Raw genomic sequence first — 26173 nt, 5'->3', positions numbered from 1 at the left:
CTACCAACACCTTTGTCAACAGTCTTTTTATTAAACTCTCCGCAAATTACCCAATTTGAGCACATCATCTGTTTCTTGCTGGACTATGCTGATGCGAGGTAACTTATAACAAAGTTGGGGAAACACCGACCCAAAGAAAATCTACTTCTATTCTCAAAAGATCTCTCTGATCCCCAAAACCTTCCAGATACCCAGAGGAGGCAATGGTAAGGGATCTTCCAGATGGAGATCCTCCCTGCCTTCCCTCCCCTCTCTTTTTCCAAGAACTTCTTTTCAATTGCTATTTTAGTACAGAGAATTCAGTATCCATTATTTTCTCCAATCCTATAGACAGTCATTTTTGTACATAACAGAATTCCATTCTAATAAAACAAATCATTCAGATATTCCATGGTAGTTTATTATTTTTTTAAAAAAGCATTTTTGAATGTTTTATTGAATCCTAGATACAGATTTTCAAGGATATGGGGCAATTGCAGTTAAATGTGAATAGAAAAGCTGAAATGGTATTTGTGTAAGGCTGTTCAAATTGCTAATAGAGACAGGCTCCACTAGATGAGCTATCTGTCCCCTCTAAAGTGGTTAATATGGGGAAAAAACCCAAAAATTTTGCCTTCCTTATAGTAGTAATGGCCTAGAATAAATTGAACATAGCTCCCCAACCTCCTCTGAAATCCAGGGGGATGTATCTCGTCCAGGCTTACACTACACACATGTTATTTTCAGGTCAAAAGAAACAGTCACACTTGCTTGTAAGGTCACTGGCTCAGGTAAGCAGACCATCTTTTTGCTGTAAAAGAAGAGCAACAAGAAGGTATATACCTACAGGGCAGGCTCGTGATTAGCCCGGAGAGAGGGCTAGGAGTCGTGTGCTCTTGTGAACCCATAATGTCAGGTGAAGGAAGTCTACGACCATCCATTATAGGAGTCTACTACTCCTGTCCTCCATGTGCCCAGAGGTGGTAAGAACAGTATCAATCCCTGCTAGAAGCACAGGAGGGTCCACACCTGTGACTGTGACCAGGCTGTGCAATTAGAAATCTTTGTTTCGGGGCACCTGGATGGCTCAGTGGGTTAAAGCCTCTGCCTTCGGTTCAGGTCGTGATCCCAGGGTCCTGGGATCGAGCCTTACACCAGGCTCTCTGCTCAGTGGGGAGCCTGCTTCCTCCTCTCTCTCTGCCTGCCTCTCTGCCTACTTGTGATATCTGTCCGTCAAATAAATAAGTAAAATCTTAAAAAAAAAAAAAAAGAAATCATTGTTCCAATAAAATCATACATAGAAACTAAATAAGACATATACAAAATAGGTTCTATATTTTATATAAAGTTATCCAGCTATATATCAGATAAAATGAAGTTTCTTATATTGAAGTGGGAATGGGAAGTTGAAAGTGATAATTGTTCATAACAGTATGGATGTACTTAATACTACTGAATTATACACTTAAAAATAATGTAAATTATTTTTTTAAAGAGTTAAAGAAAACAATTAAGTCTGGGAGAATCCAGGGAGTATCTGGCTATGGAGAAAGTGGTGAAGGGGGTGCGCTATCTCTCTGTTCCTCACCCATACCCCAGATATTCTCCACCCTCTTTGGCTTTCTAACACCTCCAACCCAAGATGGCCTCATAGGAAATTCAAGAAAATGCTGGGTCTTTGTCATCTCTTCAATGAGGAAGCTAACCACTGTGATGAGATTGCACCTCAACAAATGTCACATCTGCGGTCAGGATTGGTCCTATGGGTGTGCCGGAATGGGGTAGGGTGGGGTGGGGTGGGGAGGGATGGGTTGGGGTGGATTTGGGACTTACTTGTCATTGACCGGCAAAGGAGCAGTGCAGAACTTCCCAACAATGGTAGTCCGGTCTTTTCTCCAAACTCGGTGGGAAGAATGAAACTTGAGTTTCACTTGGTTTATCTGGCACTGAGGGTTGGCATGAGCTATGACTCCTTTCCCCTGGAGTTCCTGTCTAGGTCTGCAAGGGAAAGGGAAATTAAGCTACCCAAGCACATTTGGCCTTTGCTTCCCCCTTGGCTCCTGCTGGTAGTGTTGTTCAGCTGTCATGCACAAAAGAACTCCTTGATGGTGGGGATCAAAATCCCTTGTATCGGGGCGCCTGGGTGGCTCAGTGGGTTAAAGCCTCTGCCTTCAGCTCAGGTCATGATCCCAGGGTCCTAGGATCGAGCCCCACATCGGGCTCTCTGCTTCCTCCTCTCTCCTCTCTCTCTGACTGCCTCTCTGCCTACTTGTGATCTCTGTCAAATAAATAAATAAAATCTTAAAAAAAAAAAATCCCTTGTATCATACTCACCAGCCCCCTGTGCATATACTCACAGCTTTAACATTGTTCAGAAAATAGTTGTTGATTTTTGAAAGCAAACAAGTGGACATGGCAGCAAAATAGTAGCTCTTGGATTTTCATATCTGGAAAAAAGTCTGTGTTCTTAGATTCCAAATTGGAGAAGATCTTCACTTTCAGATCTACCTACTAGAAGTACAGCCCTCTTTTAGGGCATTAAGCTCCATAAATTTTGTGTGAACTAGGCCAAGCTTGGATGTGTGGATGGGAACAAACAAACAAACAAAAAACGGATCTTGAAACCAGACAGAGCTGGCGTGGTACCCAGGATTTGTCTCCTGCCAGCTGTGTGGCTTTGGAGTCACACGCCCTGTGTCTAATCTGCGGCTCCCCCACACACTAGCCATGAGCCTCACCCACAGGGTTAGGTATGCCTCAACTACAACCTAAGTGACCCAGAATGAAAGCAAAATTCAGGTCTCTCTTGGCCCAAGATGGAAAGAGTATGAAGTGACCAATCTAGAGAGGTGACAAAGACAAGATTCGGGTGCGGAGCAAGGAAGCCTGCTGGGATTCCACCAAACTGAGCAAAACCCTGGGGTGCAGAGAAGGCACTTGCCTCCTGCGTCGAGCCCACGGCCTCTCCAGGCTCAGAAGCAGTGGGGCCTGTAGAAAGATGAGGAGAGCAGGGGGCGCTGGGCGTTGAGGATCATTGAACAGGTGTACATGGCTCAACCACATGGTTTCTCCTTCCTTTCTGGCTTCTTGGAGTGAGAAAATGTCTTCTTCATGTCCTTTTTAACCCCAGGTTAGTCATATAATTTGTTTTTTTTCTTTTGAGGAAGAATCTATATGACTTTAAAAGCTGTTCCTGGTTTGTTTTTGTTTGTGTTTTTTAATTTAAGAAGTGTTTGGAATATGTCAGAGGGGGGACAAAATAAGATTTTTCCTTTTAAGAAGCTGCATGGATTACAGCAGCTAGTTACAAACTAGCAGGGTATGAAGGATGCTGTGCGTGACCTTGAAGAGGAAAATTACCCAGAGCAGGTCCAGGCCCAGAAGGCCAGCAGATAGAAAGTTACTATCTCTGTGGGTAGAGCAAGAGATAACCAGCCCTTTCTGCTTTTGTAAACAGGCATCCAGCCACAGGCTCCCTGCACTACTGTTCCCATTTAAAGCAGCCTCCCCCGCCCCCAGCCCTTGGAACCCGAACCCCTGCACTCCCCTATAAAAAGCTTTATAACCCTGCTTCCCCGGGCCCAGAATCTCCAGGGTGAGCAGTCTGGTCTGCCAGAGTAAAATAAATCCGAGTTCTCTTACTTCTCTGAGGGTCACTTGGTTTCTCTCTGGTCTGATTTTTATTTTTTCTGCAACCTAAGGACTTGATTTGGGTAAATTTTCTAATTAGAAGGAAATCCTGGGGTTTCACAAAGCTATAGAAAGTAGGGAAAGACCACACATAAACCCCCCTCCTTTTTTTCGATTTCTATTCTGCAAAAAGGAAAACAAAAACAAAAACCAAGGAATTAAAGATAGCCACGTTCTGAGTCTTCTACAAAAGAGTAAAACAAAAATAGCTTTGGGGAGAAGGAAGAAATAATCTGTGGACATCCCTTCCAATCACTTGGGGGGCTTTTTAAAAAGTGTAGCGGTTGAGGGGCGCCTGGGTGGCTCAGGTCATGATCCCAGGGTCCTGGGATGGGGCTCTCTGCTCAGCAGGGAGCCTGCCTCCACTCCCACCTACTTGTGATCTCTGTCAAATAAATAAATACATTCTTTTTTAAAAAAATCCTTTAATTAAAAGTGTAGTGGTTGAGGCTACATCCAGAGACTCAGCAGTAATTGGCCTGGGGAGGGGCTTGGGTGGGGAGGGGTCAGTGGGGTTTATTGCTCTTCTGGTGATTCTAACCAGAGGCCAGTTGTGTGTCATTGTGTTGACTCCTGCTAGCGTCATCTCATCTACCAAAGCACAGGAGAAGCAATGAAAACACTGGTGGAAATAACACAACCTCAGACTGATCTACTGAAAATTATTCAGCTATTATCTGCAAGACTTAGGTGGGCACATGAAGGTCTGTGTTGGGATCCTGCCTGCCCACCCTCCCTCTCTCTCTGTGGCCTGTGTGAGCCGGAGCCCTGGTTGGTGGCAGGGTGTATGGGGGTCCAGAAGTGTGCTCCTCTGGGCGGAAATTCCTCTCCCCTGCTAGTACAATTAATGTCTAACGCTGCAGCCTGAGAAATCTTTCCAGATTCCAATCTGATCCAGTCACTTTTCTGCTTCAAAGTCCCACTGGCTCCCAAACTGCTCTTGAGATAAAAACCAAAATCCCTAACCGGTCCTTCAAACCTCGCACGGTCTGGCCCTGAGCTGCGCCCCCGCCCCAGGCTTCTCTCCCAGTGCTTCCCCCCTGCTCTCCGCTCCTGCTCCTGGACTGCATTCTCCCCAGCCCTCCATTGGGTAACTCCTGCAAATTACTACCCAAACGTCACCTTCTCAGCCTCGGTCTGGCTCTGTCTTATCTGCTCTCCTGACACCTACCGCTATGGACAATTGGACACATCCGTGCACATGCACTACTCATTCCTGTGTTTGTATGTTCGCGCTTCATCCCGCCCCTCGCAACCCTGCACTGCCTCCCCACTAACCTTTTGGGTTTTCAGCTCTCCTGACACAATTGTAATTAGTTCCCTGGGTTCAATTCCTTCTCTTGGACTCCGGGCTTGGGCTCTGGTTTCTGGACTGGACCCTGACTGAGACAGCAACCTCTCATTAGACTGGCTCCTGCTGGCTTATGATTAACTAACCAGTTGCTTTTTATTATTATTTTTTTTTATTTTATTTTTAGTAAAGCGATGGAAGTTTATTTAAAGTTTTGGTTTTTTGTTTTGGGGTTTTTTGTTTGTTTGCTTGTTTGACAGAGAGAGAGACAGTGAGAGAGGGAACACAAGCAAGGGGAGTGGGAGAGGGAGAAGTAGGCTTCCTGCCTGCGGAGCAGGGAGCCTGATTCGGGGCTCAATCCCAGGACCCTGGGATCATGACCTGAGCTGAAGGCAGAGGCTTTAACCCACTGAGCCACCCAGGCCCTCCAAGTGATAGAAGTTTATTAAATGAAGATACAGAAAAAGCTCTCAAGAGTAAGAGGAGTCCAGACAGGGTTGCCAACGAGGGCCTCTAGGGCTGGACTTTTATAGAAAGCTAGCCAGGAAACTTAAATCCTTTTAACATCTCTCTTGAAAACACCTTCAGTGGCTTGCTTACTTTTTAGGAGTGGTTATTCTTTGATGGTTACAGGTGATTATCATAAAGACACCTGCCCCCATGACCCACCCCTCAGGCCCAGGGCAGGATGGTGCCCCATGACCAGTTGCTTTTTAAAGAGACAAGCACGTCTGCTGCTGGGTTCATCTCCCTCGCCGGCCTTGAGCCTCCCTGTAGTTGAGGTTCTCTATCTTCCCGCCTCAAGATGACTCCTGTTAGCGTCAAGATAACATCTGCCAGCTGGTAGACCCAAATGTGCCCCCAAAGGGAAGGAAATGCTCAGCCTGGTTCTAAGGATTAGCACCACATGGCCTCAAGCCCTGCTCTCCTCGTACTCACTTGCTAACTGACCCTCTGCCTGCGATTCAGTTCTAGGAACTCACCCAGTACCACACCCACTTTCCAGGAGTAGGTGTTTCCCAGGCTCTGGTCAGCCCTCCCTGGGCTAGTGGCTGAGGTCCTCCTACTTGCTGACATCACTGATAGCCCCTTCCTGGATTTCCATGACTAATGTTTCCTATCAGGGACCCAATTCTCATGTTCTTACTAGCCCTGAAGACATCCCATTACTTCTCTCACCGGCCTCCTCTGGTATTATCTAAATACACCATCCTTGGATTCACTACTGATCCTGAACCTGGGACAGTTCCCAGCATGTGTCTGTGGGTGCATCTGTCATAGGTACTGCCCTCACCCCACCTCTAGCCTGATGGGCTTGGGCCATCCCTCAGTAAGCACACAGGGCTGTCATGGGAGAGGTGTGTGTGTGTGTGTGTGTGTGTGTGTGAGCAGGGACACTTACGTACATGGTGATCTTGACCAAGGAAGTAATATTGCTGCTCAGGAAGGTGACAGAGATGAGGGTGTCCTTGTTCCTTGGCTCCTGTAAGTAAAACTCCACGAGGCTGTGATGCACTGGGAAACCAAAGCAGAGCAGATGCCTAGGCCAGAGGTCAGTGGTGCCCAATGCACACCAAGCCCCAGAGAGCAGCAGGGCAGGAATCTGAGATCTGCCTCTTAGCAGCAGATTACCTGCTGTCCCAGATCCTCATTATAAACTGGGGGTCATAAAAATAGTTCTGAATGAGAATTAAATGAGATAATATCTACAAAGTCCTTACACAGTGCCTTTGACCAGGAAGCATTCGATACATGTTAATTTTTGTTATTACTTGTAATGCTAGAACATCCCACTCCTCCCTGCTTGCTGACATTATCTTGGTGTTGTGATTTTGAAAGAACTGAAAAAGATGTCTCTTATACTAAATAAGAACTCATAAAATGTAGCACTCACCTCCTCTCCCCCCCCCCCAGTGTTTTAGGAAGCCCACTCATGTGTAGGAGATGACTGTCTCCCTTTCTGTGGCAGCCTGGGCGTCTCTGTGGCATCCCCACCCTCCCAGACAGCTTGGATCCTGGGGCTGTCAAAGCTTATGTCATTGACACCGACTGGCTCTCAGAAGCAGAGCAGAGGCAGTGCGGAAGCGGGTGGTAGCATGGAAAGAGAATAGATTTGGGAACCAGAGGACCCGGAGTTGAATTCTGCCTTTTCCACCCCACTGTGTAGCCTTGGGCAGAGGCTTCACCTCTCAGAGCCTCTCCTTTCCTCACACCTTACTCAGAGTTGGGTTGTCAGGTGAGTGGATATATGTGAGAAGTCCATCGTGGACTCTTGTAGCCCACCTGTTCCAGGAATTCTCTCTAGCATGATAAGCACCCCCATCTAGTATCCTCCGATTCTGACTGATAAAGGGAAAGGGATCATATTACTTATCAAGTTCCCGTCACTGTGCTAGCAACTTCCTGTATACTAGTTTATTTTATCCTCACAGCTGATTCTTTGAAGTAGGTATGTTATTGCTCTCATTATCTACACACAAATGTAGAGGTTCATAAAGGTTAAGTCATATCTCCTGATCACATGTCTGGCAAGTACAGAAGCTGAGATTCAAATGCAAGTTTGTGACCACAGTCTGAGCTTCAGGCTCCACATCACATGGCACCAGAAGTTCTGGTACAAGGAAGGAATGGCCATAAAGATCCCTCCAGCAACCAGACAAAAGCTGACCCAAAAATCAGTTAGAATTAGCATGGCCATATAATTTATCATCCTAACCAGCATACTTTTGTCCTGTACCCACAATAAACCAGACAAGATCTCAGATAACAGCCTAAAAAAGGAAATATAGTCCTTCTACTTAAGATGCAAATAAGCACAGGGAAAGATGATGCTCCAGCCTGGGACGGATTTCATAGATTCTAAGACACACTTTCCTCTCATATTTAACATCTTTTACCAGCATCTGTGCTTCAATGAACTGCCATGGTTAGAAGCAACAGTGAAGAACTGGAATAGGCACATGTATGGGAAGGAGGGCAGAGGGCAAGTTTAATATTCTTCAGAGACCTTGACCTGGGAGGGCTGCCAGGGTGGGAGATGCATAAGGTGGACACCAAGGAGGGAGCAAAAAAGTATGCAGGAAGGAGGGGTCTGGGGGTCTTCCCAGATACCATACTGCGAGAACCCACACTGGAGGGAGGCAGGAGGAGCTAGGAGAAGTATACAGACAGTAACATGTCCTTAAGCCTTCATCTGAAGCAGAGCAATGGGTTGGACTAGCTCTGAAAGTTCAGGATCTAAGACCAGTAGCTGCTGCCCCCCCACCCCTCCTATGATCTCTTTGCCCCAGTCTTTCACCCCCCACCTCGGCCACCACTGAGCTACATGTCTTTCCCCCAACTTACCACAGTACGGAGCCTGGGCAGTGGTCAGGAGGAAGACTTTCACTTCCTTGGGAAGAGGCTCTATCTTGACACCACTTTGTTCCATGAGCCCTGGAAGTAGAGAGGCAAAGACAAAGACAGCAGAGCTCTGAGGAGGCCATTGCACTGTCCCATGGCACCCAAACACGTTTGGATTCATTCACGCACTCATTCATTCTGCAAACAAGGCCACTGTATGCTCATTCTATGCCATGCCCTACGGCGAGTCCCAGGGTACCTGCAACCCAGTCCAGCCAAGGGTAAACACACAAACAGGAAATACATTCTTCAAATCATCTGGCCCATTCAAGAGATATTTAGCAGAAATTTAAAATTATGTCTCCAATTGGCAAAATAATCTATAAGGCAATTGTTTTGATGGCATTTATGCCCTGTGCAGACAAAGCACAGGAAAGTGTTTGACCTGAAGAATAGTGATTGACAAGTTAGGGAAGGGCATTCCAAACAGAGAGTACAGTTTAGACAAAGACACACAGGGTGAAAAAAAGAAATATTCTTGGAAGTTCACGTAGTCAGTTCAATTAGTTCAAGTAGTTCACGTTTCCCTGGGGTGTTCACGGCCAAGGAAAGTGTAGCAAGAGGTGACGTTGGCCAACAGTGTGAGGTGGCTGTTTATATCAGCAGGCCCATCACATCTGGGGGAAACTGTGGCATATGCCCACTGAGTTGGAAGTAACGTTGATTTGCTTTTTTGTGGGAAGCTACATCTATTTTAACATTTTGTCAGGCTGGTATCCGTTTCATTCATAGAAGGAATGACAGGCTGCTGCAGCTCCGAGTGGCAGCCAGGGGCGAGAAGTGAGAAAATGAGGGAGGGGAAGGAGCCATTTGCACTGTCCAGAGTTCTTCCTGAAATCCTTCATCTTGGAAAACCCTAGGATATTCTCAGCAATGACCTGTGGAAGGTGACTTGAAGCCAGATCCCTCCACCTTTTCCAAGCCCTTCTCCCCAGACTGGCCTGGATCCAGGAATGTGCCCAATCCGACCAGCAATGAGACAGCCCTCCAGCTGGCCCGTGGCCACCACAGCCTCAAGCCTCTAAAGTGGGCCATGGGTGCCATTCTTGGCGGCTCCTCACAACACCTTGATTTAGAGTCCATCAGGTGTTGGAGAATGACTGGCCTAGCTAGAAAGACCTATGGCAAGCATCTGGTCTTGAAGTGGGGGCAGCAGGCCTGGGCTATACCAATGTTTCTAAAGTGTCCTGAGTCTGGACTTGCAGATGAGGGGCTGTGTGTAAAAGGTGTGTGCAGAGCAAATATGGCATTAGACAGCAATATACAGGGTGAGGAGTGGGACGTGGAAGGCCAAATGCCTTCTTCCAAGTGGGAATAGGCTGAACACCTTATTGGTGAATTTCCTTACTCTGGTTGGATAGACTTCTTGATCATAAGAAATCAGGACTTACAGAGGTGGCAACTAGCAAGACTTGAACTTTCCCGAAATTGTCAAAGGAAGCCAAAGGGGTGGCATTTACCAATTCTTGGACAGGAAAGTAGAAAAGGGTTAAAACAATCCAGACATTGTCCAGCAAGAAAGGCCTTGTAGTTGACACAGGGAAAGGCCACGAGTGGACAGGAATTCTCCAGGGCACTGATGTAGAGGTGCACAGCCCTCATGTGATCACAGATCAGGTAACTGTAACCTGCACACGGGGAAAAAAATACAACCAAGTCTTTAGTTTAAGACAAATGAAAATCTTTCCATCCTGCTTACTGTAATTCTATTGAATTTTATATTCCAGCAGGCAATAAATACATGGTAACTCTTGAGCCACATTTTAAAATGTTAACGGACATGGCTACTATATTCTCCCTCTTCTTTTGAATTTTCCTGAGATACGTAAACTTAATCGATCAAAAAAAAAAATTGCTTAGGGATGCCTGGGTGGCTCAGTGGGTTAAAGCCTCTGCCTTCGGCTCAGGTCATGATCCGGAGGTCCTGGGATAAAGCCCTGAATTGGGCTATCTGCTCAGCAGGGAGCCTGCCTCCCACTCTCTCTCTCCCTGCCTCTCTGCCTACTTGTGATCTCTGTCAAATAAATAAATAAAATCTTTATTTAAAAATTGCTTAATTTGAGATCCATCTTCCACGATCACGCAAACTCTCTTCTGGAAAATGGGAGCTTGCTGGGAATTGGTAATCCTGACCCACTTCTTACAATGAGTATCTGTTTGCATATTTTACCTCCTTCATCATCACCTACACAACCCAATTTTTTACAACTTCATGATACCCAGCCTAGCAATGAGACAATCAAGGGAGTCAGCCACAGTTCACGGTAAGTCTCTGAAAGTCAAAGTGCTTCAAGTTCACCTGGTCAAATGACTGACACACTGAATGTACCAAATGTCCCAATTTAATAAAAACTTGGTTTTCTTGTTGTTGTTTACTGTATACAAATTTGAAGTAACTCACAATGGATGAGTTGGCGGGGCTAAAAGATCTATAGTGAACCACAGCTCTAGGATTCTGGGTCTTCAGATTCTCCCTTCACCTTGGGACCCCCACTCTGGGACCAGCAACCAAGTCTGAGCTTGTATTAATTTGCCTTCCTCCATGGTTGGAACACTCTATGGGCAAGTTCCTTCTAGGTGCAACAGGGAGCCGAGGGACACAAACTAAACCCTTCTCAAACTGTGTTATGAAGAAAAATGAAAAGTGGCCACCTAAAATTCCACAGAAATATTCAAAGGTCATCAAAACCAAAAAGATCTTATCTGATAAAAAAAAATGCTAGAAAGTCCATAAATTGTGAAAAGAAATGTGTTTTTGGAAAATCAATAAATTTGGTAAATTAGAATAGTGGTTATTCAATAAGATTATCAAGAGTCCTTAAAGTGTCGAAAATTTGGTAAAGTGGGAAGAGACTAAAAACATAGTAAACAGAAATCAGGATAAAATTCTCATAAAAAATGCTGATAGGTTGACTATAGTCATAAGAAGAACAAAAAAAGACTAAACAACCCTTGATCCTTAACTTTTGACAAATTCAATGTTATTTAAAATTATGCTAGGGGCGCCTGGGTGGCTCAGTGGATTAAGCCGCTGCCTTTGGCTCAGGTCATGATCTCAGTGTCCTGGGATCGAGCCCCGCATCGGGCTCTTTGCTTGGCGGGAGCCTGCTTCTCTCTCTCTCTCTCTCTGCCTGACTCTCCGCCTGCTTGTGATCTCTCTCTCTGTCAAATAAATAAATAAAATCTTTAAAATAAATAAATAAATAAATAAATAAATAAATGTATGCTAAAAAGAATGTATTCAAAAAGAACATTCCAGAATACAAATGAACCCTGAACAACAAGGGGGTTGGGGCACCATGCAGTTGAAAATCCATGTATAATTTTTCACTCTTCCAAAACTTATTTATTAATACCCTACTGTTGACAGGAAGCCTTACTGATAACATAAACAGTTGATTAACACATATTTTGTATGTTACATGTATTCTATACTGTATCCTTACAGTAGAGTAAGCTGGAGAAAAGAAAATGTTAAAAATCATAAGGAAGAGAAAGTACATTTATAGTACTCTACTGTATTTATCAAAAAACCCATGTATCAATAGACCTGTACAGTTCAAACTCATGCTGTTCAAGCATCAGTTGACTATTTAGAAAAGAAGAAATGTATATTCATTGAATGTACTCAAGATAATTATCTTGAAAACAGTTCTGGGGAACTGCCAAATTTAATAAGTTTAGGGAAATGGTCAACAGTGGGTTGATCCTTCAGCTAGCCAGGTTTGGGCATGTCTTTCTACTTCTGCCACAATTAGGCTGTTGCCCCAGATGTAGTTAGTGTGGACCATGCCACAACAAGGCGCCCAGGAAGAATAGGGTTTATTGGCTTGAGTGATGATCTATCACTGCAGGACCTAAGAAGTGGGGAGGCGAGTGAAAGTATGGTGCAAGCTTTTCATTTCGGGCCCTCCTCCACCAGAATTCCCCGGGCTCCTAAAGACATGCATTCAGTAAGTGCAGGGAAAGGCATTATGGTGCATAGCAAAGGACACTAGGGCTCCACCCAAACCCCAATTCCATCTGGCTTTCTGACCTGCATGAATGAAGGTGGGACAGCCAGGCTGGTCTTGGCCTCCATTGACATAGTAGTCCACGTGTCCAACAGGAATCCGGATACCCAAATCTGAAAGGAGGAAGAATCCCATTATTTTGGATTGCAGAGGCATATTTTCCAGGCCCCACAGGGGGGTTCCCTGGCAGCAGAGCCTGAACTCTGACTTTGGGAGCCCACCCACTCTGTGTGCTCATTGGGTGCCTGCCTCATTCCCCAGTGCCAGGACAGGGCAGACCATGCCCTCTGTTTTCTACACTGAAAGGCAGCCAAGAAGAATAAAGCCATGAGCAGATAATCTTATTTGTCTAATAAATCAAGAAAAATAACTCTGATATTTTCTGATAACTCACCAAATGTTATAAGCTTAATAAATATCCTTATCAAACAAGCGCTTATTTTGTTTGGAGCAATAGTTCAGACAGATATATATTTGGGGTCACATTTCCACAGTCCCCCTCATATTTTTGTGCTGTCTTGATGGAGCAGAAAACTGGCTATTTTGAAAGACTGTGCCCTGGAGTTCCAATTTCATCAATGTGGCCATATCTGACCCTCAGACTGGGTCCGAGCCAGCTTCCAAAGACCCCAAGTTTCCTCTTTGGAACCTCTTTCCCCTTCCCACATCACTACTGTAAGCGATTGGTTGTATGTTACTCGTTTAATGGCATCTATCCAGGGCTTAGCCAAGGACCTAGAAGTTGTCCTTTCCCTCATTCCCTACACTTAGCCCAACACCTGTCTGGTCAGCTCTACCTCCAAACTGTATTTCAAATCTTTCTACTTCTCAACGTCTCTACTCCCGCAACCCCTGTGTAAGCCCCCACTATCTCCCACCCAGACCACTCCTGCAAACACCTTATAATGAGCCTCCAGGCTCCCTTAATGTCCCCTGCAGCCAAGTCTCTGCCCAGCAGCCACAATAATCTTTACAAGAAATCCTAATGCCTCCCTGTTCTCACCAGCTATAGAATAAATGTAAACTCCCCACCATGGCCGCCTGAGCAGGATCCCCTTCTCCTGCCTCACTCTCTGTTCTCTAACCATGTGGTTTTCTTTGCTGTCCCCACTCACAGCCAGGCTTTGCTTTTCTCCACCTCAAATGTTTTCCCAGATCTTCCCAGGGCTGGTTCATTTTCACCTGCAAAGTCTCACCTTGGATAGACTTTCTTCAATAACCTACCTAAAGGGGCTCCCCCACCCAAATCACTCTCTGTTCCCCCTCCTCCACCATCGTAGTCACAGTGCGTAATTATGTCTGCTTACTTGTTTGTTCTACAGCCTATAGCAGGGACTCTACCTGTCTTTTTTTTTTCTGCTCTATCCCCAATACCAGCACGATGTCTGTCATATTGTGAGTACCTAATATTTATAGAAGGAAGTAATGAATGAATGCCTGCTCAATTAGTCTCTATTTCCACGTGGGTGGGACCTTCTTCAATGCCCTGTACACTGCCGTATTCTCAGTGCTGACTCATAGCTCAATAAAAATCGGTTAGACAAAATGGAATGCTTCCCCCCCATCACATTAGGAGGAGGGAGCCCCCAACTTTGAAGGGGACTGAAAGGCCTTGCTCTGGTAAATGGGAACCTAATAAGTCACCTATTTAGCAAATTTAAAAACAGAAGGGTTAAACTTGACAATTAACCGGTTAACCCAACAGCTAGGCAGAGGCCTGTGGGCTTTGTTTTCCTATCTGTGAGATGATGAAGGTGGAAAAGAGGGTTAAATAATATGACTTCATGGGTTTCTTCCAGAACTCTGAATCTGTGAGTGCTAGGTGCTGGAAGAAGGCTTCTGACCCAAAGGAATGAGACATGGACACTTCTCACTTGAACTGCACACTCTTCTGGTGAGGGAGAGGCATTATTTCTTCCCGCACCCACCATGCTGAGCACAAGGCCTGGCCACTTCTTTGGCATTTCATAAGGGGTAGAAATGAGGAAGAATGCCCACCCCCCCCCTTCCCAGATGGTCAGAATAGCTTCATTTGGTCATAATGTATTTAGGGTTGTAGGTCTTTCCTGTGCCTGTCACTGTTGGCGGCGAGGATTCTATTCTTCACTGATCTGAAGGCCTGGGCTCCTCACTAGGGAGGAGGGAAGTCCTGACAGGCCTGAGTATCTGCCCCAGACATGGAATGCCCCAATCGCATGGGGCCAGTCACATTCACCCTGAAAAAGAAGCATGACTTTCCCAGATGCCTGCCAGGCAGCAATGCCCTCCCCCACACAGCCTCATCACAAGGTTTAGTATTAATCAGAGATCAAGATGACTCCTCCCTTCAATAAAAGCTCAGAAGGGAGGGAAACTGCCCAGAACCACACAGATGCCGGCTACCTAGCCACTGCCGGGCTCATTTCCTGCCCCTAGGAGGTCCACCCACCCCCACACTCACTGTCAGCATCCGTGTGGATGGCCTCCACGAAGAGGGCATCTCCAGGGTCCAGGCGCTCCTCCAGGCTGGCTTTGGTGTACTCCGGTCCAGCGGGGTCCAGGCCTGCTGGGACAGGCTGATGTCAGGGGCCCTTTCCTCTTGGCTGCCGCAGCCCTGGTGGACCCACCACACACCTCTCCAGGCCCTTCCCAGTCAGTTCCTAGAGTCCTCTAGCAAGGACCCAAGGGTAAGAGGACAGCTCAGGACCACTGCTCCCAGGAAACTCCACGTTGTCATCTGCAACTCTCAATGACCTAGCTTCTCTGGCTCTGAAATGAGCTTGATAACATCAGTCATTTGGTAAGGGCTAATGCAAGTAATATTGATCCTCATGTACTCATCACAACAGCTATAATCTTTGGAGCAGTTACTGGATGCCAGACCTTGTGCTAGTCCTCATAACAACACAGTGAAGTAAAAATCACTATCCCCGTGTCTTAGTTTGAATGCTTTTTTCTCTCTTTCCCTAAAAGCAGACCCTGAGACAAGGACTTAAAGCCCAAGAAGCTTATTTGGGAGAAGATCACTGAGAGTATAGTGAGGGAGTAGGAAAATTAGAGTATGAAAAAATGAATGTTTTATCATTTGGGGCAACTGGGTCTTATCCCACTGGGACCCTTCTGAGAGACTTTGTAGAACATGACTCAGAATTGTCCCACTGAAGAGCCAGAAAGATCGGGGTATTTACCACACAGCTCTAGTCCCTTATTCATTGAGAGTAGCTTCTGAAGCATAAAGTCCCCAATGCTTTTGCAAGTATTTAGCATAATTGTCTAAGGGTGATTTCCACAGTGGGCCAAGCAGATATGAGCTATTACAACTAATTGTACAGAGGTAGTAACTGAGGCTCAGAAGAAATAGTGGCTTCTTACACTGACATTAGAGATCACACAATAACAACACAATACTGTTTCAGGCAAAAGGGCCATAATAAATAAATTTTAGTGGAAATAGATAATTCAATCATAAGAACAAAGATCTCCTCTGCTCACCTCAACAGAGGCATTTCCAGGGCATTCTCTCTCTATCTCTAAACTTGGGAGGATGGGCAGAGAACAACGTTACCTGTGATCCGTCCTAATTGGCCTTTGTAGAAATGTCCCACCATGCCTCCAACGTGGGCCCCCAGGCTAACTCCAATAATGTGGATTGAAGACTCTGGCACACCCAGCACCTAGAATAGGGCATTTACAGGAAACTGCATGTGGGCCACAGCAGCCTCTGTCCTCACAGGCTCACACTTTTCCCTGAAGCTTCAGAATCAGAGGACCCTGGGTATGACATACCCCCACACATGCTTTGGGAGAAGAAGGCAGAATTTTCATCCCATTCATGACTTGCCCTCTTCCTAGACACCCCACCTTAACGACTGCCTCACTTTCTCTTTGGTGACTTAAGTGCGCGAGTAATGACCACGGCCACTTCCTCTTGAGGGACTCTATATCTAACGTCAGTGGCACATTCTACAGAGGAGAAGCAGAGGTTCAGAGTGGGGCAACAACTTGCCCAAAGTCAACACTGTACATGGTAAAGTGGAGATTAGAAGGAAAGACCCACAAGCTACTAGGTGGCTCTGCTTCTGCCCTAAAGCTCCTCTTCATGTGTTGATGCCTCTTTTCTGTCCTCTGTCTCCTCATAAGCAGCCAAACTCACCCCCAAGCCCTTCGGCACCTACCAGGAGTTTTCTGAGGAAACGGGAGATCTCAAGTCCCAGCTTAACCACATTTTCCACGGCTGAGAAGTAGACACCTGTAGAACCATAAACCCAGTCCACAGCAATCACATTAGCATTTGCTGCCCGAAGAAGACTTCCAATGAATTTATCAATCCAGGAAGGCTTTGTACCTAAAGCCCTAGACAGAGGGCCAAGAAAGGATGGGAAAATTATCTGTTAAGGCAATATCCATTGTCATGGAAATGACGACACTCTGTATTAACAGAATAAATGGGGGTGTGTGTGAAGGTCAAAACAATTAATGGGGGGTAAATTGGGCAATAAATATTACACCACTTTGAGCATAGGGAGAGCTTAATCCCAAAGTCACCAGGGCTTCAGCCTGTATATATGGAGACTTTGTGTAAATTATAAAAGGGCCTTTTGTTTCTGGTAGATGCAGCCTCATACCAGCGCCTGGAACTCAGGTGGGATTTCAGCCCCACCAGCCCCCAGTCAGGTATCTTTGTGCAGTGCGTACTACACACACCATGTACATTGACACTGCTTGTGTTACTAATGGGGGAGAAAAGATAGCTTTGTACCTTAGAGTTATGATTTGCCATCTTAATTATCATTCTATAATATAAGCACTCTCTTTGAGGGATGATTTTATTTACTTGTTCATTCAGTCATCCTTTCATTAATTCAATGAGCCAGGCAGTATGTTAGGTGCTTTGTGAGAAATAAAGAAAACTAATGGAACACCTGGGTGGCCCAGTAGGTTAAGCTTCTGCCTTCGGCTCAGGTCATGATCTCAGGGTCCTGGGATGGAGTTCCACATCAGGCTCCCTGCTCAGTGGGGAGCCTGCCTCTCCCTCTGTCTGCTCTGCCTGCTGCTCCCCCTGCGTGTGCTCTCTCTCTGACAAATAAATAAATAAAATCTAAAAAAAAGAAAGAAAGAAAGAAAAATAAGATATATTTTCTATTCTTTTGGAACTTACAGTATAATAGGCTTTTCTAGGAAAAGGAGAATGGTAGAAAAAATTTCATAAAGCTGTCCCAAGAGACTGAGACGGGGAGAAGTTTTCTCAGTGGCCCACAGTAAGGGAACAGTAAGGGCACGCTCATGTGGGCAGAGGAGCCCAAACTGGGTGGGTGCCACAGAACGTGGCTTTGGGGGATCTAAGAACAGACAGAGTAACAACCTGCTGAGCTCTCCAGCTCTGTTAGCTACCTCTGGGTTGGGATACACTCAGCCTTAGAGAGTGGCTGAATATGAGATTTGCTGGAGGAGAGACTTTGGCACAAGAGTGAGGAAGAACGCCTATGGAGGGAAGTGGCTGGGTCCCCGGAACCCAGTGACTTGAGAAGCAGAAAGAACCCAGAGACTCTGAAACGGTGATCCTCTCTGCAGTGCCTCGGTGTCCACCTCTTCATTGGACGCCCCCTTCTCTAGTTGTTTGATATCACTATTATTTCACTGCATTCTCTCCTTTCCTCCCACCAACCTTCCTCTGTTTCTGGCCTTGTCGCTGGGCTCTGGAGGGAAGATATTGGAAGGATGGATGGTGGTTAAATTGAGACTCAGTGTTACAACAAAATTTGGACTATAAGGCATCAAAGAAATTGAAGAAGAGAAGTGTCTAGCACCTGAGGAAGGTTAACCTCAGGAGATCATGGAAGTAGCACCCATGAGTAGAAGTTTTTAAATCGTGAAACTGGGGAAGAAATGAAGAAGAGGAAATAAACCCTTGGATAAAAACACCATGCTGTTACTCTGATTTCACAAAGCCTATGACCTCATTGGCTGAAATGAATCATAAAACCCATGCTTCAGGGAGAAAAGGATCACTGAGACCATCTGTACCACTTCCCTTTTATTCAGACGTGGAAACCAAGGCTCCATGTGCTGGGGCAACTTGTTCGGGATCATACATTATTTACTGTGTGAGAGCTGTAGACAAGACTGAGTGGAGGAGTAATGCACAAGACCCACAAGAATGTACAATACAATGTGTATTTACGTTGCTATGAGACACCTTCAAAGATAGCAGGAGGTAAAAGATGAAACATGGGACTGTCAGTAAATCCATTTCTCCTCTTGCTCCCACTAACTTCCTATGGCATTATGGTCACTTTCTAGTTCCTAGCTGGAATGTTTCTATTGGCTGATTACTCCCACCTGAATCCATGGATGAGTAGTTTGGTTCTCAGAGTGACATTGAACCCAGAGTTTTGGATGTCACTGCTTTCCTGCACTAGCTGCCCACAGCTGGGATCCAAAGGGGTGAAGAGGAGAAACTGGACTTTGAGATTGGTGCCTTGGAGAAGATTAGCATTCTGGAAGTCAGTGCACTTTGTCTGTGCAGTAGGAGGTGCATCTCCTAGAGGAAAAAAAAAACAAAAGAAAAACGAGAAAGATCTAAGGTGAGGTCATCTGTTCTTAGAAGGAAAAAAAGTATTCTTGAGAGGAAGAAAGAAACAGGGACTTACAAGCATTTATTATAAATCAGCTAGTGCACTATTCTGACTAATTTATTAAACACATCACTTCTGTAACCAAAATCTGTGAATAGTTTTCATGTCTAAAGATACAATGCCAGAAAAGGACATGGCTATTAACCAGAAAAGACTAAAGGCCATGGTGAAGTGGATATTGTTATGAAATAAATCAAGTTGCCCCTATAAATTGATATGTTAAAGTCCTAACATTGAGGACCTCAGAATGTGACTGGATTTGGAGATAGTCTTTAAAGAGGTTATTATGTTAAAAATAAAGCCTGAATCATCTAAGCCACAGGCTCCAGGAGCACTCTGCCTGTTCAGCTACTGCTTCCTCTGTTCTGGCCACGTGTCTTCCCAACTTTTTCTCACACTATACAGTCCTAGACCCCCTGAGGGTGTTTGCACTGGCCATCCCTTTTGCCCAGAGTATCCTCCCACAGACATCCCCTCTCTTCTCCTTTGAGTCTTTGCCTGTCAAAGGTAACTACCTCGTTTAAATTGCCACCTACCTGTGCCTTTGACCCAAGTTCTGTCAATCCTCCTCATCCTGATCTCTTGTCTCTTATAGCAATCATCCCCTTCTAACCTTGTATGGCATTCACTAGTTTATTATTAAGTGTATTGTTTATTGATTTTTCTACATTAGGATATACTTTCAAAGAAGGCAGGAATTTTTACCCATTTTGTTTACTCTACTGCCTAGAATAGTGTCTGCCACAGACAATAAACATGAAAACCTAGTTCTTTGAAAAGAATAATAAACTAGATGTACTTTTGATAAGGCAGAGTAAGAAAAAAAGAGGGAAGTCACAGGTAAACAATGTAGAGAATAAAAAGAGGATATAAATAGATTAGATTTTTAAAACCATAAAAGAGCATGTTTATATCCACCCAAAAGTTCAAAACACATTTTCTTCCTAGAAAATGGACAATTTCCTAGAAAAGTATAGCTTACTGAAACTTAAGAAAGAAAAAACAGAAAGTCAAATGTCAAACTATAGCATTAAGGAATTGAAACAGTAGTTTTCAATCTCTTCATCAAAAATCTCTACCATGCCAGACAGTTTTACAGAAAAATTCTACCAATCCTTCGATTCTCATCACTGTTCTGGAGAACAGAAAAGGGGAGAGAGAATCTAAATTCATTCTATGAAAAGAACGAAGATATCAAAACCGGACAAGGACAGAAGGAGAAAGGAAAATGGAAGGCCAATTTCACTATTAAACACACAAAAAACCTGAATTATCAGCAAATCTAAACATGCATAAGAAGATAACAAGGAAAAAGGATAACAAGAACTAAACACGCATCATGGCCAAGTAGGGTTTAATCCAGGGAATGAAAAGATGGCTTAACATTAGAAGATGTATTAATGTAATTCACATATGAAAAATTAATGGAAAAAAATGTACTCATCTCAATAGATGTAAAATAAAAAAGCACAACAAAATCTAATACCCAACATTTCTTAACGTAAGAAAAAGTGTTTACCAAGAACCTATAGCAATGACCATATTTATGGGTGAAACATTAGAAGCATTCCATTTAGAACTGGAAACAAATGAGAACATCTGCTATCAGCGCTTCTGTGAAATATTGTACTGAAAGGTCTAGTTCTTGCCTGGGAAACAAGACAATAAAATGGGATCAAAGTTACAAAGTTTGAAAAGGAAGCGAGAAAATCGCTAATATTTGCTGATGATAGAATAAAACTTTAGATCACTTGGGAATAGGGAAGGTGACACAGTGAATCATGTTCAGCTATCCCCTCTCCCCAACCCACACTCCAACCAAAGACTAATCATAGATGAATATCGAAAGAGAAGAGATGAAGACCTAGCCAATCTCAAATAGAAAGATTATATCTCTGTGAACAAGAACCAGAACAGAATTGCAAGATGGTGCTGAGTTCCTAGTCTGGCAGAAGGCAGTGGTTGTGAGAATTCAGCTCTGTGAGGTAAGTGGGGTCTAGAGTGCTCCATGTCAGGTGTAGAAGGTCAGCACCAGGCCGACCTGTGATGGGGTGAGGGGGAGGGGGGCTCCCTGACTCTGTTAAGGAAGCTAAAAACAAACAAACAAAAAATCCCTATTGAAACGATTTCCCCAGTGTCCTGGGATCCAGCTCTGTGCTCAGCAGGGAGTCTACTTGTCCCTCTCTCTCTCTCCCTCTGCCCATCCTCTACCCCTGCTCTTGCATGCTCTCTTTCAAATGAATACATAAAATCTTAAAAGAAGATGAGAAGGGGAGGAGGTGATGGGGGGAGGCCAAACACAAGCTTCTCATTGAACACTGAAATGAAACTAATCTATTATGTTAGAAGACAAGATAATAGTTATCTTTGGCGTAGTAGTGATTAAGAGGGGTACATGGAAAGGGTTCTAAGAACCTGGTAATGTTTTATCTCTTGACCCAGATTTTGGTTACACTGGTGAATTCACTCTGAAAATTCCTTAATCTGTATACTAATAATCTGTGCACTTGTCTATATATATGCTACACTTTAATAATGAGTTTACCTAAAAAACGTCCTACAAACAAAATGCCTACCTATATACAGAAATCAAATGTTTACAAAGATAGTCAATAAAACCAATAAATGAATTATTAATTCATTCCAGGTAGAATAAGGTTTTAAAAGCCTTTGACATTGACTTTAAGTATGCTGAGAATCTACAAGGATAAAAATAAAGACAGAGAAAAGAAATCATGAAATAAAAACATGCATAAGTGATAAAACAAGTTATGTAGGAATAAATAAGTTCAAAAATTGGAAATGAAAAAGGTAACCATTGAAATAAAAGAGGAATCAATACTATAATGTTTAGTACAGAAGTAAAAAACTTTATAAAATTAATTAATTTAGAGAGAGAGCACGAGCAGGGTGAGGGACAGAGAGAGGGGGAGAGAGAGAATTTCAAGCCAATTCCACGCCCAGCGCAGAGCCTGACCTGCGGCTCAATCTCATAAGCATGAGAACTTGACCTGAGCCGAAATCAAGAGTTGGACACTTAACCGAATGAACCACCCAGACACCCCAGAAATAAAAACCTTTTAATATGAAAGTACAGTTAAAAAGTATAGACAATAGATGGAAAGGTTCCAATTTTTATCTAGTAGCTGTGCTCTAAAGGAAGAGAATAGGAGAGGCAGCAATATTTTCAAAAGATCATTGTTAAGAATTTTCCATAACTGAAAAAATATATGAGTTCTCCAACCTGGAGATTCACAGACCTGTCCCCCTGGGGATAAAAATGTATTATATGTTTATAAAAAATTAAAAATTAAAAAAATATGAGTTCTCCAATCAAAAATACACTTGGTGATAAGTGAGATAAAAAATAAACAAGGGTGCCTGGGTGGCTCAGTCAGTTAAGCATCCAACTCTTGATTCCTGCTCAGGTCATGATCTCAGGGTTGTGGGATTGAGTCACAAAATGAGCCCCATGTTGAGCCCCCCATGGGGCTCTGAGTTCAGCAGGGAGTCTGCTTCAGGATTGTGTCTCTCCCTCTGCCCCCCTTTCTCAAATAAATAAATAAACCTCTATAAATCAATCAATCACTCTATAGATATATTATAGTATAATACCAGGACATCATGGATAAAAATATATTTTTTAAATATCTTTTTAAAAATATATTTTTAAAATACGTTTAACTATTTAAACATATGTTTAAACATTTAAACATATGTTGGGGTGCCTGGGTGGCTCAGTCGTTAAGCATCTGCCTTTAGCTCAGGTCATGATCCCAGGGTCCTGGGATCAAGACCGGCTTCAGGTTCCCTGCTCAGAGGAAAGTGTGCTTCTCCCTCTCCCACTCCCCTTGCTTCTGTTTCCTCTCTCACTGTGTCTCGCTCTGTGTCAAATAAGTAAATAAAATCTTAAAAAATAAAAATAAACATGTCCGAATGCATCGGAAAACTTTGAAGAAATGGATAATTTTCTAGAAAAATATAATTTAGTAAAGCTGACTCAAGAAGGAATTGTAAGCCCAAATTAAACTACTAGCGTCCAAACATTAAACCGGTAATCAAGAGTCTTCTCTGGCACTAAGATACACTAGAGCGAGATGGTTTTACCCAAGAACTCCACCGCTTTAAAGTACAAGTAATCATTATCTTATATAAGCTGTTAGTAGAATAAAAACTTATTTCATGAGGTTATAATAATTCTAGAATCAACAGAACATGGGTAATACAAGAAAAGAAAATGATAAATAAATTTTTTATGGACATACATGCAAAATAATATATATAAATATATTTTAAAAATAAATTTTGGCAAAATAAAACAGCACTGTTTGAAAAAACACACCACGGTTAAAGGGTTTGTTCCTGATGATCTTAGTCCGATTGGGCTAGCATGTGGGATTAAGAAGAAAATATGAGAAATTGTCTTTATAGTAAGATTGCTTAAACAAGCCACCAGAAGCACAAATCATAATAAGCACTAAGAATTAAGACAACAATGCAATAACAATTTTTTCTATCAAGTTGACAACATGAAAAATGTTTGATACTACAAAGTATTGGCAGACAGGCTGGGGAAACAGCCATGCTTACATACTAATAAATTGTTATAGCTTCTTTGCAGGGCAGTATTTCCCACATCTATCAATAATGCATAAGACAGAAATCCTTTCAGATATAGTGTATCATGTATAAATGGCCATGTAGAATAGCAAGATAGCTCTGTGATTCATATGGCAGAATTTCGCACGAACACACAAATTTGATATACATATAAGGAGGCCATTTTATACACAGACACAAATAAGTACTCAAGAGAAAGCACACATGATGCTGAGTAGCACCTTTTAAAAGTTCCCCGTTAGGGACGCCTGGGTGGCTCAGTTGGTTGGGCAGCTGCCTTTGGCTCAGGTCATGATCCCAGCGTCCTGGGATCGAGTCCCACATCGGGCTCCTTGCTCTGCAGGGAGCCTGCTTCTCCCTCTGACTCTGCCTGCCACTCTGTCTGCCTGTGCTCTCTCTCTCTCTCTCTCTCTGACAAATAAATAAATAAAATCTTTAAAAAAAAAAAGTTCCCCGTTAAGGCAGGGGTGAATGCATTCATGCACACTGAACTTTGGAGCAGGGAGGGGTGCTGAGAGAGGCAAGGAGGTATTTCAAGAGAAGGAGGAATCACGGCAGGTCTCTTGGAAGATGTGAAGACATCAACAAAAAGGTATGAGCAGCTCCAGGCAGAAGGACTGATACATCCTAAAGCCAGGGACTGAAATTAAATGTCTGGTGAACACGAATGAATGGGGACCTGCAGGGTAGGTGGGTTAGGGGGAAGCTTTCCCAGCGGAAGGACCAGTGCTCAGAAGAGAGGGATCTTCACCAGCCAGAGAACCTCCAGGCCCCGGGAGTGTTTACATTTGCTACATCAAGCAGCAGGCATGGTGGGTAGGGTTTTTACCTGGGGAAAGGTACAATGCCAAGTGGCACCTGAAGGAATTTTTTCTTAAAGGTCATCCTTTCTTCTGTGGTTAGCAGGGACTCGCTATCGTAGTCCTACCAGGAAGGACAACAAACCTAAATTTGAGCTGGATCAGTGGATTAGCAAGGACATCTACTGTTCTCAACGACAGAATTTCTATTAGTCTGAAAAATTAAAAAAAATTTTTTTAAAGATTTATTTATGTATTTAGCAGAGACAGGGAGAAAGAGCACAAGCAGAGGGAGCTGGGGAGGGAGAAGCAGGCTCTCCGCTGAGCAGGGAGCCCTAGGCAGGGCTCAATCCCAGGAGCCTGAGATCATGACCTGAGCTGAAAGCAGACGCTTAACCAACTGAGCCACCCAGGCGCCCCATGGAAAATTCAGATTTTAAAATTAAATATATCTTGGTACAGTGGATATTAATAGGGGGAATGTAAATCATATTTTGGAAATAATAAGGTCTTATTTTCTTAGAGTTAATTCTGGCTTGTGCCAGGTGAAGAGGATTAATGCAACTTCCAGAGAAAAGAGAGAATGTCCTGGTTGCCATCAGTCCCATTATGATTGTAGGGTTTTTTCCTCCCTCTTCTAAATTTATCTCAAAGGAGGCCTTTTAGGGGACCTTCCAAAGGTTAGCACTGCATAAACAGGTGGCTTAAGAAATAGAACCACTGACAAAGAAATGCCACCCAATTATCCGAGCCCCAGAATTACCTGCACTTCCAATGCTAAGCCACAAAAGGAGCCCCCATGAGCAGAAGAGTCTCTTCCTGAGGCCTGGGGGCATCGCTGAGCTTCAAGTCTCAGAGCTGGGGTGAAGCCGAATTCCTACAAGCCAGCCTCTCAAAGTTTTGGACACCAAACACCCACTTGGGTCTCACTAATCATTAACTGGCCTCTTGACCTGTAAAAGAAAAATGAACTCTCCTTATCTGTTTAAACTCCACAGTTTGTGGATTTCTTCTTCTCAACGAACATAAATACACTTTTCTTTTCTTTTTTTTTAAAGCAGGAGACGTTGAAACACATTGTCCTTCCTCTCTGAGCCAGACATCATCAGGAAATGATTTCCTGCACCTCTCCCACTTCCCATTGTAAAATGTTAGTAAAAACCAAGGCAGAAGTCTTTCATCTCTAGGTGGTGACAAAACCCTCATCGTACTGGAGTCATCTGTGGACATGTTTGACTCCCTAGGAAGACTCTGAGCAACTCGAGGGAAAAGACCTTCTCCTTTCATTCTCCTTTCAGTTTTTGTTTTCGTTTTCTTGAGAGAGAGAGAGAAAGAACATGACTTGGGGGTGGGGGCAGTGGTTAGAGGCAGAGGGAGAGGGGGAAGCAGACTCCCCACTGAGCAGGGAGCCTGAAGCAGGGTCAGCCCCAGGACCCCAGAGCCATGACCCGAGTCGAAGGCAGACGCCCAGCCCATGGAGCCCCCCAGGCGTCCTCCTTTCAGTTCTGAGTCCCCACGGCCTAGAACAGAACTGAACTGCTGCGTTTAGTGTACATTTAACAGAAAGACTGTGAAGTTTGCCTCTGAGAGTACTATCCTTTCGTAGACTCTTGGAGCTAGAAGTAAAGCCCGGCCTTTAAAAAGAGATGTTCACCTTCCTAAATCCGTGAATAAAGAAACCGAGCAGTAGAGAAAGAAAGAGACTTACAGAAACCCTATTGTTAGAAGTGGCTGAGGGATCCTGGAACCAGGGCGTTTCCAGTG

At 44.0% G+C, this 26173-nt stretch overlaps 1 protein-coding gene across 1 annotated transcript; it reads right to left on the bottom strand.

Moving 5' to 3' along the window:
- Positions 1 to 378: 378 nt before the first annotated feature.
- PLA1A (phospholipase A1 member A) lies at positions 379 to 25502 on the bottom strand. The gene is made up of 11 exons (XM_044251455.1): positions 25173 to 25502; positions 18694 to 18895; positions 16530 to 16707; positions 15920 to 16028; positions 14816 to 14917; positions 12399 to 12488; positions 9823 to 9990; positions 8306 to 8395; positions 6367 to 6475; positions 1813 to 1977; positions 379 to 790 (listed from the first exon to the last, which is right to left on the bottom strand). The coding sequence occupies exons 1-11, from the start codon at positions 25243 to 25245 to the stop codon at positions 706 to 708; spliced, it is 1371 nt and encodes a 456-aa protein (XP_044107390.1). The 5' UTR covers positions 25246 to 25502; the 3' UTR covers positions 379 to 705.
- Between the last annotated feature and the right edge of the window lie 671 nt (positions 25503 to 26173).

The sequence above is a fragment of the Neovison vison genome, chromosome 6 (genome assembly GCF_020171115.1).
Source record: "Neovison vison isolate M4711 chromosome 6, ASM_NN_V1, whole genome shotgun sequence".
Lineage (NCBI taxonomy): Eukaryota > Metazoa > Chordata > Mammalia > Carnivora > Mustelidae > Neogale > Neogale vison.
The sequence above is the reverse complement of the archived record's forward strand: the minus strand, read 5'-3'. Positions and strand labels throughout refer to the sequence as shown.

Excerpts from the sequence above, each read along its gene's own strand:
- PLA1A (XM_044251455.1), bottom strand. The coding sequence starts at position 25,245 with ATGCCCCCAGGCCTCAGGAAGAGACTCTTCTGCTCATGGGGGCTCCTT. Across the intron at positions 18,896-25,172 it reads GCTTAGCATTGGAAGTGCAG|GAGATGCACCTCCTACTGCA; the intron begins GTAATTCTGGGG and ends TTTTTCCTCTAG. Across the intron at positions 9,991-12,398 it reads TCCCACCTTCATTCATGCAG|GTTACAGTTACCTGATCTGT; the intron begins GTCAGAAAGCCA and ends CCCCGTGTGCAG.